Genomic DNA, 14,233 nt, shown 5'->3' with positions numbered 1-14,233 from the left:
AAGGTTGTGGGCTTTAATGAGGAATGTTAATTTGAAGACAATCAACTGGATTTCAGCTTAGCTGATTATCAACCTTGGACTTGTATGAGGTTGCTGATAATGCGGACAGTACAGGGAGGGCATTTTTTATCTATGACAGCTAGATTCAGGGGCTTTTCAAACACAAGCAGTTTGCCTTTTAGCTGTTTAAGTTAAATAGTAACAAACAATAAAAAAGGAGAAATTCTAAAACCTATATAAAGACAGGGTCAGACAACACCACACTGTTCACTACACAGTGAACTTTATTTAGGAAAATACAAGAAATGCTGTATATACACTTTACAGAATATATATCCTGGATAACAAACAGTAATTAAAGTTAATATAACCAAAGTCACTGGCCCTTCTGTGTAATGGACATTCACCCAGTTCCCACTGGAGCCATTCAAAGTCTCAGTCCAAACCTCCTCTCCTCATGTTACAGGCAACGCAGCCTGCTCCTCATTCTCTCCTTGATCCCATTCCATCAGCAGCTCTGAGGACACCTCTGTAAACAGATGATCCCAGTCCCAGCTCACATCATCCTGCAGCGCAACACAGAGACAAGGGAGGGAGGAGAAGAAGAAGAATTAGGAGGCAGGAGGAGACGTACCAAGAAAGAGAGCATGGGGAACACAGGGAGCAAAGAGAGGAGAATTGGGGAAGGAGAGCAGAGGGTGTTAATGTACACATCATAAATCTTGATTACCTGGGAGACAGAGTGGCAACCTCCCCTGGTGCTCTAGAAACAGCTGGACAGGCCTTTGCTGGGAGCTCACAAGCTATATTTACTAAAAACTCACTCACCTCTTTCACCTCCTGCTCTGGCGCTAAAACCTTGGTGAGGAGCTTCAAGTCGATCTCTCCGTCCTGAAGAAAGAGTGAAGTAAAAATGTACTTAACTTGCACAAACAGGGGTGAAATATTAAATGAACCACCTTGACGAAAAGAGACGTGAAAATATCAGGAATATATAAAAATACATGTTCTTGACTTACTAGGGTCTGAAAGGCCGAGTAATACTTCAGATCATTGTCCAGATCTCTGTAGGTCATTACACGGTTCACCTGAATGCTAACAAGAAGGCAGAAATTCAGAATAGGCCTCTGATACACTGATAGACTTGTATTATAATCAAGACTACACATCACAGAAAAGTACTAGCCACCTCTACTGCAGTACTTTCACACTATCAGCAAACCAAGACTGAGAAGTGGAGGTGGAGAAGTTTGTGCACATTGAGGCTCTAAGACCACAGAGAGCAGGAGATGGTTGCCAAGTGGTAAACGCTTCAAATTGAAACCCAGCTGCTTATCTGTGGGTTGGAATTAAGTGTGGGGGGGGCTCTCAAAGTGGCCGGGGCCTAGCAGTGCATGCCAGTCCTACTTACTGCACATTACACGCTACATTGCCCCCACAATGAGTTCAATGTGGATATTATCTCGCACAGAGAGCAAGCCCCAGCCTAATAACCTCCACCGCTGTCATAGCCTTGCTACATATTCGACACATGTCGGCGTGTCTCTCACTGCCCTGTAAATCAAAGGGCCCAGTTAGTAAGGACCCAGGTAACGGAGTTGCATAAATCACACCCAACTGTTATTTCTCCATTTCAGCCGATAAAGCGAGACTCTGCAATGACACGAGTGGAGGACAGGTGACCATCGAAGTCACCAGAGCGAGCGACTGATCTGCCCTGTGCACCGACAGAGGTCAAATGTCTCACACACACACACGAGACAGGGGACATGTGTGCGTGTGTGAATCCTAAAGGATAAAGGACAACTTTATGAGTTTAGGACACACACTACCTTGGTGGAGCTGCAACTTGCATGGTGAGGTCTTCTTCCTGTACTTCTTCAAGATCTGGAATCACTGGAATATCTAAAAAAAACAAAAACAGAGACCATAGCTTTTTAAAGATGATCTGATTACATCTTAAGTTATGTCAAAATTTGAGACAATCCTAGAATCATTTATAAAAAAATACAGTGAATCTCCATATATGGCTTCTAGGAACACATATTTTTTGCATGAGTATGTTTATGTGAGATCACATAAACACACTCTCCCCTCCCTCTCTCTGGCTACATCCTCATAAGAGCTGCCCTGTCACAATAGCCATGCGGCCATGAATATTCAGGAGGTGAGGCGGCAGCTCTTCCTGCTGTGAGAGGGCCGCTGGCCAGGGGCTCCCCAGAAAGCACCCCCTGCTACCTTAGCATTTGGGCCCTGTCAGCGCCGCCCACCTCCAGGACCTGCAGTGGCCGGTGGGCCGACCTCCATGTCCACTCTGCCACTCCGACTGGGGCGGCATCCAGCAATGTGCAAGAGTATTTGCTTGTGGGCCCATCTGTGTGGGGTCGGAAGTCACAGTGCGGCCTGGCAGGGGCTGTTGTGCCAGGAGCCGCCAGCCCGCTGCTCAAACAGTGGGAACCCACTTTAATTGGCAAAACGCAACAGGACAGAGGATGGCTCCACTCCCAAGAAGGACAGGGCAAACTTTCACAGCATTTTTCAGATGCACATTTGCTGGAGCAGGGAAATTAGAGAGGCATGATGAGGAGTGCAGATGAACTGGTTGGGAAAAGATTAATGATAGACAAAGAGACTGATTGAGATTTGCATATACATATATTATCAAAAGGATTTTGTATCGCTAAAGACAAATGAAGGGCTCAAACATCAGTGGGGAAAAAAGGTTTCCCCCAATATTTGATCTTTCATTTATCATGTCTCAACATCAGTAAAGGAGACAGCGGGGGGAGACACCCACATCATGTACATGGGCAATGCTGAAGTAGAAAGGGTCAGCAGCTTCAGGGTCGAGGAATCCTACTACACCACGTAAGGACTCTTTTTTCAAGAAAGCTTGTCAGCGGCTCCATTTCCTGAGAGACTGGGGAGGTTTGGCGATCACCAGCATCCTCAGTAACTACTCCAGGTGCACCACTGGGAGCTCGCTGATGGGCCTCATACAGACCTGCTCTTCCCACAGCGGCAAATCCCAACAGGGAGTGGTGGCAGCTCAACACATCACTAGCAACAGACTCACAGCCATCCAGCATGCCGTCCACCTTCCTGCAGAACGCACACAGCATCAGGACCACAGCCACCCAGCACACACACACACATTGTCCTCCATACCATCTGAGAGATGACACAGGAGCATGGCCCCATGTATCACCAGGCTTCAGGACAGTTTTTAACCACCGGTCCATCAGGCTTCTCAACTCATGTATCTAAATATTCCACATGGCATATTTGCTTACCTGCTTGTCAGCACTGCCTCCTGTTTACTGCACTGTTTACTGCACTGCTTACATAAAAAAAGGCAGTGGACCATGACGGCTGCTATTGAACCAGGACTTAAATCCAATAAATCCTCATGTTTTGTGTGTATCTAGTTTTATATTTCATTTATAACTCAACCCATCTTTATTCATTTATCTTTTATCTTATATTCTATTTCATACGGATCGTCATTCTATTGCTGAGCTGACTTGTTTTCTCGTCCAACAGATTTCATTGCACCGTTATTTACATATGACTAATAAAACTGGAACTCAAAACATTTTTGTGTAGTACAGTTAGAAAAAAAACTTCACAGATGTCCTTCTAGAAACCGGCTGTGATGAGTGTTTCCTGTACAATGTTTTCTCTGGGAGGCAGCAGACTGCACATCCTTATTAGCTCTACAGCTGAGTGTTGACAGTGACACGGACAGAGAGAGGGGGGGGAGAGGAAGCAAACAAAGAGAGAGGAACAGACAGATAGTGGGAGGAAAAAGGGAGCCGGACTGCATGGAGAGGGTTGTCGGTAATCTCTAACCACAGTACTGCACCCCGAGGGGAAAGTCAATAGAGGAGCTAAATAGAGGTGAAGAGATGGAAGTCTGCATCTGATGTGGGGGGAAATATCTCGGCATCTGTGTCACCATTCCTTCAAAAATAACTCCTGGAAATAAAGTGGAGTTGAAGAAATGTATCGATCATTGGTGGGACGCTGGATTTCTATACTCTGTGACAGTTAGTGTTCCAATGATGAGAAATTATTTGGATTCTAAAACATAATTGTCAGACAGAGGAAGACTTGGTCAAAAACCGAAACCCAGAAACTTTCCACAGATTACGAAACCTCACCCTGTGTTGATAACTTATTTCTTTTCTCTTTTTTAATTAAACCAAATTAAAAATGCCACACTCGTTTAGCTGCTGACAAGATTCATCTGTGTTTCTGATATCCAAATAAATGCAGGCGCGGGTATTTCATATTCATGAGGCCCCGGTGACACTTTGTCCTCTCATTTACAAAGCACAGCGTTCAGCAGAATCTGTCCCCCCTGGACCCCCAATCAAATTTAATGGTCTTAGTGCAATGACATCAAAAAGCCTTGCTGTCCAACTCTTTGCAAACAGCTTCCTGGGTTGTCTATCTGTCCACACACACCCTTTTTCCCATTTCAGCGACTAATGTGCTATGAACACACTCCATGAGTGTTGAGTGTGAAGCGCAGAGGCATATGCTGTCTATATGCAAAGTCTATTATTAAGTGAAAAAAGGAACAAGGTTTTTAAACGAGCTTCAAATTCAACCTATTACTGGAGGTCAAGCAGGGCATCAAAGCAGCTGCAAACAAGCCACTGTTTTCTTCTGATGCAAAGGGCAACTCCATCAGGACGACACGTCTCCCCTCAGCACGGCTCCCATCACCTGCTCTGACTTCCTCCCCTCAGCTGGACATGTATCAATGTGGATTTTGTCTGGCAGCGAGCGAGCCTCACGTACCCCTATTACACGGTTTGCGTCCGGCCTCCTCGCTGAAGCATGTAAATATCAAAAGGGGATAATTTGCTGTGAATGTAGACGTACTCCCGGCAGGCACACGCCAGTCAGCGACTTTGGAGAACAGGACATCACTCTGCATTACTATGCAGCGGCCCAGGCAAATGATTACCTAGGCACAGAATCCATTTGAAATGGCTTATGGGACAATATCCAACACATCAGTGACTGACAGTGAGACACTGAGACATGAAACACATGAGTGTTTCCGATACTGGGGCTATTTTAAGTGACCAGCAGGAGGCTGTGGGGGCAGCTGATGGGGAGATGGGAGCAGGGGGCTGAGCTCGCCTTCTCTCTCTCTTTCTCGCTCTGTGCTTGTAGCCAGTGGACATAAGGGATAAGGGTAGGGGACATAATCAAGATGGCAGAGGCTATCTCACTAACCCTCAGCACTGTAATTTCCAATGCCCCTGCCTCCGGCTCTGTATTAAGAGGTTTCCCTCCACAGAGTAATAATCTTTCCGGCGGCATTAACTGCAAGAGAACCAAACCTCTGGACACTTCACATGTGTGTGTACACATACATGTAACAGAAACAGAGTATTAAAAAACAAAACCACAGCGCCCTTCACACTACACTTTATGTCTGCAATTCATTGTTATTTATCGTTTTCAGGTTTGTAATACTTTTGTGATAATGTCCGACTTTCAACATCACGCACCAGCAAGTAAGAATTAAAAAAGCAAATAAAATACAATTTACTATACAATATGACACTGTAGCTAGGTAGTGTGACATTTTTACTAGAGTTGAATGATTATTAAATGTTACAATCTCTCATTTCTAAAATCCTCATTTTCTCATGAGGAGGAAGAGGTGAGGAATGAGGACGAATTTGTTTTAATAAAACACAAAAGAGCAATTTGATTTTATGAAAATGAATTCATTCTTTAAAATATTATCCCATAATCATAACTTGGTTTTGAGTTGAATAACTTGAATTAACTTGTCCTGATTAGCTAAGATTGCCTGTCTGTTTTTTGTCTATTTGTTGTTTGTTTGCATGATTTCACAAAAACAACGAAGCAGATTTCCACAGAACTCGGTGAAAGGATGAGACATGGGCCAAGGAAGAATCCAATACATTTTGTTGCTGATCAGGATAAATCGAATTCAATCTAAAAAAATATCCATCATCAACTGTTTATAAATCAATAATATATGAGATACTGATGTGAATGAGGTTGTTAGATGAACATCTCGTGCTGCTAACCTGTCTGTCCTCTGGCTATTCTACCCATTCCTCAGCTGCTTTGCACTGGAAAATGGAACTGAACAAAACAGGCTGGAGTTGGAGTTTGTGGCGCACAGAGTTGGGCCCTCAGGTGACTGAGTCGAAGCAGCAACGTTAACGCAAGATCTGCATTCAACTGCACCTGCCCGACTCTCTGTGTGTGGTTTAACTGTGTCACTCTGGGTGGTGAGGGAAACACTTGAATCCTGTCGCAATATTCTTCATCAACTATGAATCTGACTTCATTTGATGCACATATGCACTTGTCATTTTCATCAAAGAGGCCTTGATTATACAGTGTAACACACACTCTGTGGTCAAAGGCAGAGTTCAAACACACAAATCCATGCTGGATCCAAAGAGAAATGGAGTTCGAGCATGATCTGACTGCCTGCTTATCTGCTCCACTTCCAGAGGATGAATGTGCCGGGGAGGCAGAGGAGGGCTCCTCTTTACCCGTGAGGAGACACAGAGCGGAGGATTGCAAGGGTGCTCTTACCTCCTTCATCATCTGATCCCTGGGGAGTTTGTGGTTGCAGGCGGCGGCTGTAGAAACAGGAAGTGTGAATTATTTAATGCTTTCAAAAATGGAGCCTGATGGTGAGGTCATCACAGGGAGTGAGTGAGTCGGCTCCTGGGCTACTTTGCTTTGATCATGGGCATGTTTTTTTTCCTTCTTCTTCTCATGGTAGACAGGATGCTGGCTCTGTGTGCTTTGTGTTGACTGGAACAGTGGCCTCTGACAAAAAGCACTGATGGTGAATTGAGACGCTTTCTGAGTGACCAACCTGGAGGCTCTGGACAAGACGACCTCTAGGAATTTTTTAAAAAACAAACCCAGCTGGGGCAGCCGTCTGAGTAAGTCTTACTAAGACAAGACATTCGTGACAGAGACACAACGAAAGGGATTTTTCTGTAGGGCAAAATCTGTAGTTTCACACAAAAGCCTCTGCAGCCGTCGAGGCTACTGCGTTGAGTGAAGCACCCGGGATACGTCCTCTATACCTGCCTCCCCTCACGGTGATGTCTATTCTAGTCACAGAAGGATGCGAGGGAGGGGGATGGAAAAAAAATGGAATAACAGGAAAACTTGGCTCCTAACAGCAATAAAAGTGATGACAACCCAGTCACGCTGTTTTTTTAATCATGTTAAGTGATTGTTCTTGGAAGGCTGGGATTAGATGCAACAAAGGACAATCTGAAAGTACGGCGCCGTTTCCACTTCACTACAAACATGCAAACGTACCCATTTTTATCCATAAACGCAAACATTGAACTCCCATTGAATTTAATCAGTATCCGCACTGAAAAACATTCAAATATGTATCTTAAAGGTGGCTGAGTCAACTTACTCTTCCAGATCCTCAGCTGCAGGTCGTCTTGAGGATCTGTGAATCAGCAGAAACAGCAACTGTTAGACAAATTAAATAACATGACATTTCCCTTCCTGCAGAATAATGGTTGGATAAAACTTCCTGAAAGGGACAACTTCTAATTATAGTAATCCTGCGATATTAGACACAGTGGGGTCGACCACAGTTGTCTTCTCTCCCCTGTTTCCTCCACCGTCTCCTGCTGGATCAGGCAGCTATTTTCGGACTTCTCTCCATTTACACCGCTCAGCTTGAACAGAGGATGCCAGACACCAAAACACTATGTTTGGACTCTTCTCTACCTCATCACATTATTTTTAGCACACGGTCTGTATTAAGAAATGCAGCAGTCGAACGTCACATCTGAGAAGAAACATATAACTGCATGATTAGGTTGCAGCTAATCGCTTAACCATCATCAATCATCATAAAAGAAACTGATCAAAGCAGAGTAAGTTTTGATCAGTAGACTAAAATGTGTATAAGAGGTTTTTTTAAAGATACTAAATTATTTTTGGTTGATCTCCTGGTTGAGTAGTGCCCCCTACTGGTTATATAAGGTAATACATCCAGTACTTTCACACAATCAAAAATCAGGAGTACAGACATCTAGTATTTATTAAAATTCAACAAATACTTGATTTATATAAAATATATATTCACAGATATTTTCCAGTGTTTATTAGATTAATAGATCAGCTGTATTGTTGGGATTCAAATCTTATGTATACTTATGACGATGTTCGGGAGCTTCTGACACAATGAATGTAGTGGACACATAAAAGAGTTGATCTGTCTTCTCTTGATTTTTCTGACATTTCCCCTTTTTAGGTTTTTTACGCTGTAGATTGTGAATTATTTGAGAAAATGTTGTTATATTGGGCTTCATAAAAAGAAATTGTCTTGACTTGACCATCAGATCCAAGCTGGACATTCACCACCGAAAACATTTTACTGCTTGTGCATAAATACATTCAGTGGGACTTATTTCTAAAATAACAATTTTACTTTGACTAATCTAAAAACATAAAATTAACATTTAAATTATAATATATTTTCCAAGCAAAGTAACTAGAACCTTCTTAATTTGTCCTTTTGAAGCAGGAAACAAAACAAAAGGAGACAATGATGAAACACACAACTTATAAACCAATTCTTCGCCAATAATCTTTTCCCTTGAATTATCTGCCTTATCAATGTCTCCTGGGCCCAGACCGACTGCCTCGAAGGTGCGAGGGTCCAGCAAGGCGAAGAGGAGCTGAGGGAGCCTACCTGCCTGCCCTTGGACTGTGTCCTGTCTGGAGGGCGGGGGTGGCGACACTTAAGACACATTACAGGCCCCTTGATTAAGACTCATGTAAGGCAAAGCGATAGACATGGTAAAACTGTCTGGAAAAAGTTGTTAGGGATAAAATATATTGTGACAACCTGGTTTCAAAGGTTCATCAATAAACTGACAGATCATTTAGTGTCAATTAGAAGTGATAGATCGACAAATCCTGGGATTTCTGCGCTGGGATTAGTGGGAGGAGGATGGCGGTGATTGAGCATGAGAGGTGACATTGAAGGGAAAAGTCCTTGCCGGTTCCAGGGGGGACCATTACTTACTTTGTTTTAGAGACGATCAATGCACGTGCAAACCCCTTTTACACCTCCTGTATTTCAATCGCTTTGAGACCAGGGTATCAAGCCGGGTTACGTAAATGCAGAGGAGCGACACGCTGACCTTCTGCGAGAAAGGAAAGATCTATTGAGTTTGCTGTTTTGCTATTTTCCCTGCGTGCACTACACAAATAAACAAACACAATCGGCGGGGCCTGTTCACTTCGATGCATCTCCTGTGCTTTCAGCTCCACTGAGACTGAAGACAAGACAAAAACAGTGGCAGGTGGAAGAGAAATACAACGGAGGTAGTTCTGCAGGGGAGTAATAAGTCTCACCTTCAGTTGGTCTTGTGCAGTATTTATATTTATATTTGTTCTTTGCACCCAAAAGCTTTTGGAGAGCAGCTTCCATCTGTTCCAAATATTTCTTGAATTCTCCATGTTGTGCTCCCCATGTAAAGAGCAGACCGCAGTGGTAAGGGGTGATTAAGTGGCTTGAACTCCGGTGATGAAGTGGCTAGCTGACTAACAGTGCCCTCCTGTGGCTGATGCATTAACCATGTCAATTACCGCCTTGCTCGCAGATGAAGACGAATGGAGAGTTGCCTGCTCAGACAGGCTCCCTCTAACCTTGTTGATTCACTGCCCGAGTGCCAAATACGCACTGATAAATAAGCTCATTCAACAGCATGAGAGTTCATTAATAACACATAACCCAGGACCACGGCTTGAGGTCCGTGCCTTCAGTTCAGCCACGGGAGATGCGGGGTGGGGGAAACGTGAAGATACGTACTTGGCTGATCCAGACCCGGAGCTTTCTTCTGCCCAGCCACCCTGCCGCCGAGCCGGTTTAGGAGGGGGGGCCTGGAGGAAGAGACACCTTTAATAGCAAACAGCTTCATTTGATGTTTACTAACTCACACAAAAGACCCAAAAGTCATGTTTGTGAGCTTTTCTGATGTTATTATACCTATGTATGTATAGAATATAGCTTAAATTGTGTCACACTTCTTTTAAACAACATTAACTTGATATAGTGATTTGTTATTATCAGTTTTTTTTCTGTTTCCTGTCTGTATGTTGCTTTTTTCATTACTCTATTTCTTAGTAAATGCATGTCAAGGCGTTACTCCTAATGAAAGAATTTGAAAAAATAGGCCTTTATGAAGATAATAAATGTATAATCAAGAGACAAGAGTAAATTACTATTGTTGTGAGCTTTTAAAAATTGACATTTGCCAGTAGGGGGCTCTCTTGTCTACAACAGAAAATCAGGACCCAAAGAGGAAAAGCAGACGCCAAAGCTTAAGAGCATGAATGCAAAAGGCAAGAGTATGTTTAATTGTCCTAATAAATGTTTGGCTTAACCCAAATATCTACTTAAATCTTGAACTCCAATATTTAAGCAAAAAGCTAGAAAAAGCTCTTGTACAATAAACAATATGCCTGGTATGTGCAGCACCATCATCTCTACGCGCTCCATTGTTTTTTTATTATAGTTTTCAATACACCAAAACATATGGAGCAGAGCGTGGGAACTGCCTGGGGCCTGTAAGTCTGACCCTTAAATAGATTCACTGTAAAAATAAAAAATAAATGACCCTCTCCCTCTCATTCTTTGATTCTGAAAATAGTAAACTCAGTAAGCATCTCAATCCTGAGACCGGGAGCCTGAGACCGGCACATGAATGAATGAATTCCTCAGAGTGCACAGGGGTGGACACGAGACAAATGAATTAGAAGAAAGAAAGAAAGGAGGAAAAAATAATGCCCAACATTTCTCATTACTATATTGAGTCTGCAGAGAACAAATTGCTCGTGATTTTTCGTTTATGATGAAAGAAGAAATCATCTTTCAGGGCTGCTTCCGTCACCAAAGCCATTACTAAATCCGAATGTCATCATTAAGCAGGGCAGAGGGAGCCCACACTGCTCCGCTCTTTATTACCATTAATCAAAAGAGCTGAGGCCGAACAAGCTCAATTCAATTCGTGTAATTAATAACTGTCTCTTTATTAAAACCAAGAACTGATTACAATAATGACAACTGAGGCTTTTTTAAGCAACTTTGCAGAAATTCCTTCCAGTGATGTGAAATCCCCGGTGTTTAATGTTTACATGCATGTTTATGATGACAACCGATTTTCACGAGACAAGATAATATGGTCGAGTGACTTTGAGTGTAATAAATTCATCTGACATTATTTCACTCAACAAATATGAGAAGGACGATAAGTGTGGTGAGAAACAAAACAAATGTGTGCCTCCGTTTCTGCATGACCAAATATGAACCTCACAGCTGTAGTAAAATAGTTATGGCTGTTAAGGCAATTAGTTTGACCCATGTGGTTTCTAATTTAGGATTTTCTAATGGTCTCCGGGGCAAGGAACTGATGGTGGCCAAACCCTACGAGCCCATAAAAGCAATTGAGTCTTTGTTTAAAAGGATGTCTGGAATGTGACCAATCAGTTGGGTATTTTAGACAGAAGAGGCCGGGGGTTGATAAACGAAGACTGTAAATAAACCCACCCAGTCGCACGACACTCTGGAAAAATGTATTGCATGTGCACAACAGGTCAGAGAGGGCGCGAGAATACTGGTTCATACATTAGGGAAGTTGGCCTAATTTGGGAAGATTAGCCTAAAGCGAGAGCATTGCTGACATTTTTTGGCTTCGGGAATGTTGGCTGGTTTACAGTTTGCCAATCCAGGGGATGTGACCGATTCCATAAATACCAGTTATAGTGAAGTTAGATTATTTGTAGTACTTCAACTGTCACTTCTGCTCCGACATTTCTCATATGTTTTCACCCTATATTTAGCCTAAATGTAGCATCATTTCCATCCAACATGTTTCAAGAGGCAGGGGTCACTCAGAAAAATGTATGACGACATTTCTGCACAGCTTCCGGAGAGGATTTGAGAAAATTTATGGTAGAGTCATCAGGATGTTTCAGGATATAATTTGCTTGTATTAAAACGTGTAAGATTTGATTTACACTATTGTGTGTCTCTTGAGTTTAAAAGGGTTTTAGAGCTTGAATGAAATAAAGCTTGAAAACACTTCATGCAAGCACAGAAGATCCAATACACACAGAAGTATGAATGAAGAGCTTCTGTGTAAACTTTAAAACCTTCCGAAAGAGGAAAACAGCAAATCAAATGTCTCTGCATGAATAAGCACTCCGTCAAAACTTTATACCATGTGTGTCTAGTTGGTGTGTACCTGCAGTTATGTGAGATGTAAAGAATCTCAGTAGGTCAAATTGAGCCCACTAAACTGAGGCAAACAATTATGGTAACTCATGTTAATGAATCTAGTACTACAGTAAATGGTATAAAGTTGATGTCTGGAGTAGCAGCAACAAAAAGCCATGCAAGGTCGCGGGTTTTTTTCTTGCTACATACCTCGTCTTCATCCTTTGATTAACAAATGAGACAAAAACCAAAATGCATATTGATGCTTATCGTGAGGTGAAATCATAACATGCAACTGTGCGTTATCACATTATCACGTACATCTCCCATTGAAGCAGCGGTGGAGGACTTCCTCATGGAGCGAGAATCCTCGAACGAAGACTGATCTGCGGTGAGGCGAGCTCTCCGTCCAGACTTTGCAACCTGGGGACATTTCAACATGGAGAAGACGTTATGTGATTTTGCTTGGCAGGTGTTTTAATCTAAAAAGTTCCTATCACGTTATAGTAGTGAAGCACCTCGAATCTGACTGATAAATCCTCAGTTATCTCAGTGTAGGTGGAACCTGTGCTTCTATTGAGGGTAATGTGGGATCAATGGGATCACACATTTTAAGGTGATCTTAAGAAATGAGTGCCACTGGTTGGAGAAACAGCTGCTAAGGTAAGAAGGGATGTGAGACAAGCATAACTCATTATAAGAGCCAGTGGAGAGCCTAATGTAGAACTATGTTTAAATAATGTCAAATCAAACTGGAGAGGAAATTTTTAAATATTGGTGAAGAAAAGGCTGAGTGTCCATTTTGAATTACATCACTGTTCACTCAAACTTTATGTCCCTGACTACAACATTTCTCTGTGTGCAACCGTACACATCTTTAAGGGAACTGTGAAATCACATATAGCGTTGCAGAAGTTAGGTGTCATTCAAAATGTGTTTAACGTGATGATCAACAAACAGAAAGAAGAGTATTTGAACTAGCTTTACGATAGAGTAGTTGCAGACATCCAGAAAGTCCCACTGTTCACTCTGCATCACCAAAACAAACACTGAGCTGTGCATGTCGGGAAGTTTCGGCTAGTGGGGCTAATTAATGTTAGCTCCGTTTATAGCTGGACACTCACAGACAGACATTATCGCTGCTGCTGCTCTAAAGGTGACAAATAACAGTGTCTCTTTGCTGCTGGCGTGCTGCTAAGAAGCTACCTCACTCCCTGGACGGCTAACGCTGAGGCTCACATTAGCTTGAGAGCTAAGTGGCATAGCACTAGCCTCGCCGCACGGTACCACCGCTGTGGTCTCAGCTCCACTCACAGCCCACATAGCTCATGCTAACCATGTTGCTAACCATGTAGCTAAGCATGTCCCCGTCTCCTTACTGCGCACTCACTCACATTTTTCACCGCTCCAGCGTCTCCCAACTGGAAGTTATCTTCCATTTCTCTCCTCTTTGCTTCGCCTGGATGTGGCCAGCGTCTTCCTGGATATAACACGGAGCGTCACATAGCAACGCTCACCATGGTAACGCCAATCAGGAGAAAGGAGCGAGTCCCATCCAATAATCACTGGGAAACACAAACAGCTCCGGACACGCAAAGTATTGATGACTTACTGATAATCACTGTGTTCCAGTTCTTGTTAAACATAGTGGTAATGATGGAAGATGCATTTAAAGAAATCTGGGTTTTCTGGTGCATCAGAGCTGTGGTTACTAAATGTATTTCTATTCTGGGTAATTGAATCTTCAATCTCTAAACTAAAATAAAATTATATATAAAAAAAAAACTAGAACTGCCTGATGGTCTTAGGAATCCATTACACGTTTTAAAACCAGATTGAAAACTTTTTTATTCACACATTTCTCAACTAAGCTACTTTACATTTTATTTCGTATTTTACACAGTTCTATCTATTCTATTTGTATTTTTTCTCTTTCAGCAGACTTTTTTTGGG

The 14,233-nt window shown here is 42.6% G+C and overlaps 1 protein-coding gene across 2 annotated transcripts; it reads right to left on the bottom strand.

The window, feature by feature from the left end:
* Positions 1-261: 261 nt before the first annotated feature.
* LOC117756647 (intraflagellar transport protein 43 homolog A) lies at positions 262-14,033 on the bottom strand. 2 transcript variants are annotated; one of them, XM_034577260.1, is made up of 10 exons: positions 13,675-14,033; positions 12,602-12,703; positions 12,491-12,502; positions 9,875-9,945; positions 7,457-7,492; positions 6,604-6,650; positions 1,833-1,905; positions 1,020-1,095; positions 829-891; positions 262-566 (listed from the first exon to the last, which is right to left on the bottom strand). In XM_034577260.1, exons 1-10 carry the CDS (start codon positions 13,717-13,719, stop codon positions 456-458), a joined length of 636 nt encoding a protein of 211 aa, XP_034433151.1. In that variant the 5' UTR covers positions 13,720-14,033; the 3' UTR covers positions 262-455. The 2 variants fall into 2 exon arrangements, with proteins under 2 accessions (XP_034433151.1, XP_034433153.1); XM_034577262.1 differs by lacking the exon at positions 12,491-12,502 and having other exon boundaries at positions 13,675-14,027.
* Positions 14,034-14,233: the final 200 nt, after the last annotated feature.

The sequence above is a fragment of the Hippoglossus hippoglossus genome, chromosome 22, assembly GCF_009819705.1.
Source record: "Hippoglossus hippoglossus isolate fHipHip1 chromosome 22, fHipHip1.pri, whole genome shotgun sequence".
NCBI classification, from domain to species: Eukaryota; Metazoa; Chordata; class Actinopteri; order Pleuronectiformes; family Pleuronectidae; genus Hippoglossus; species Hippoglossus hippoglossus.
Note: the sequence above shows the minus strand (reverse complement) of the source record. Positions and strands in the feature narration are given on the sequence as shown.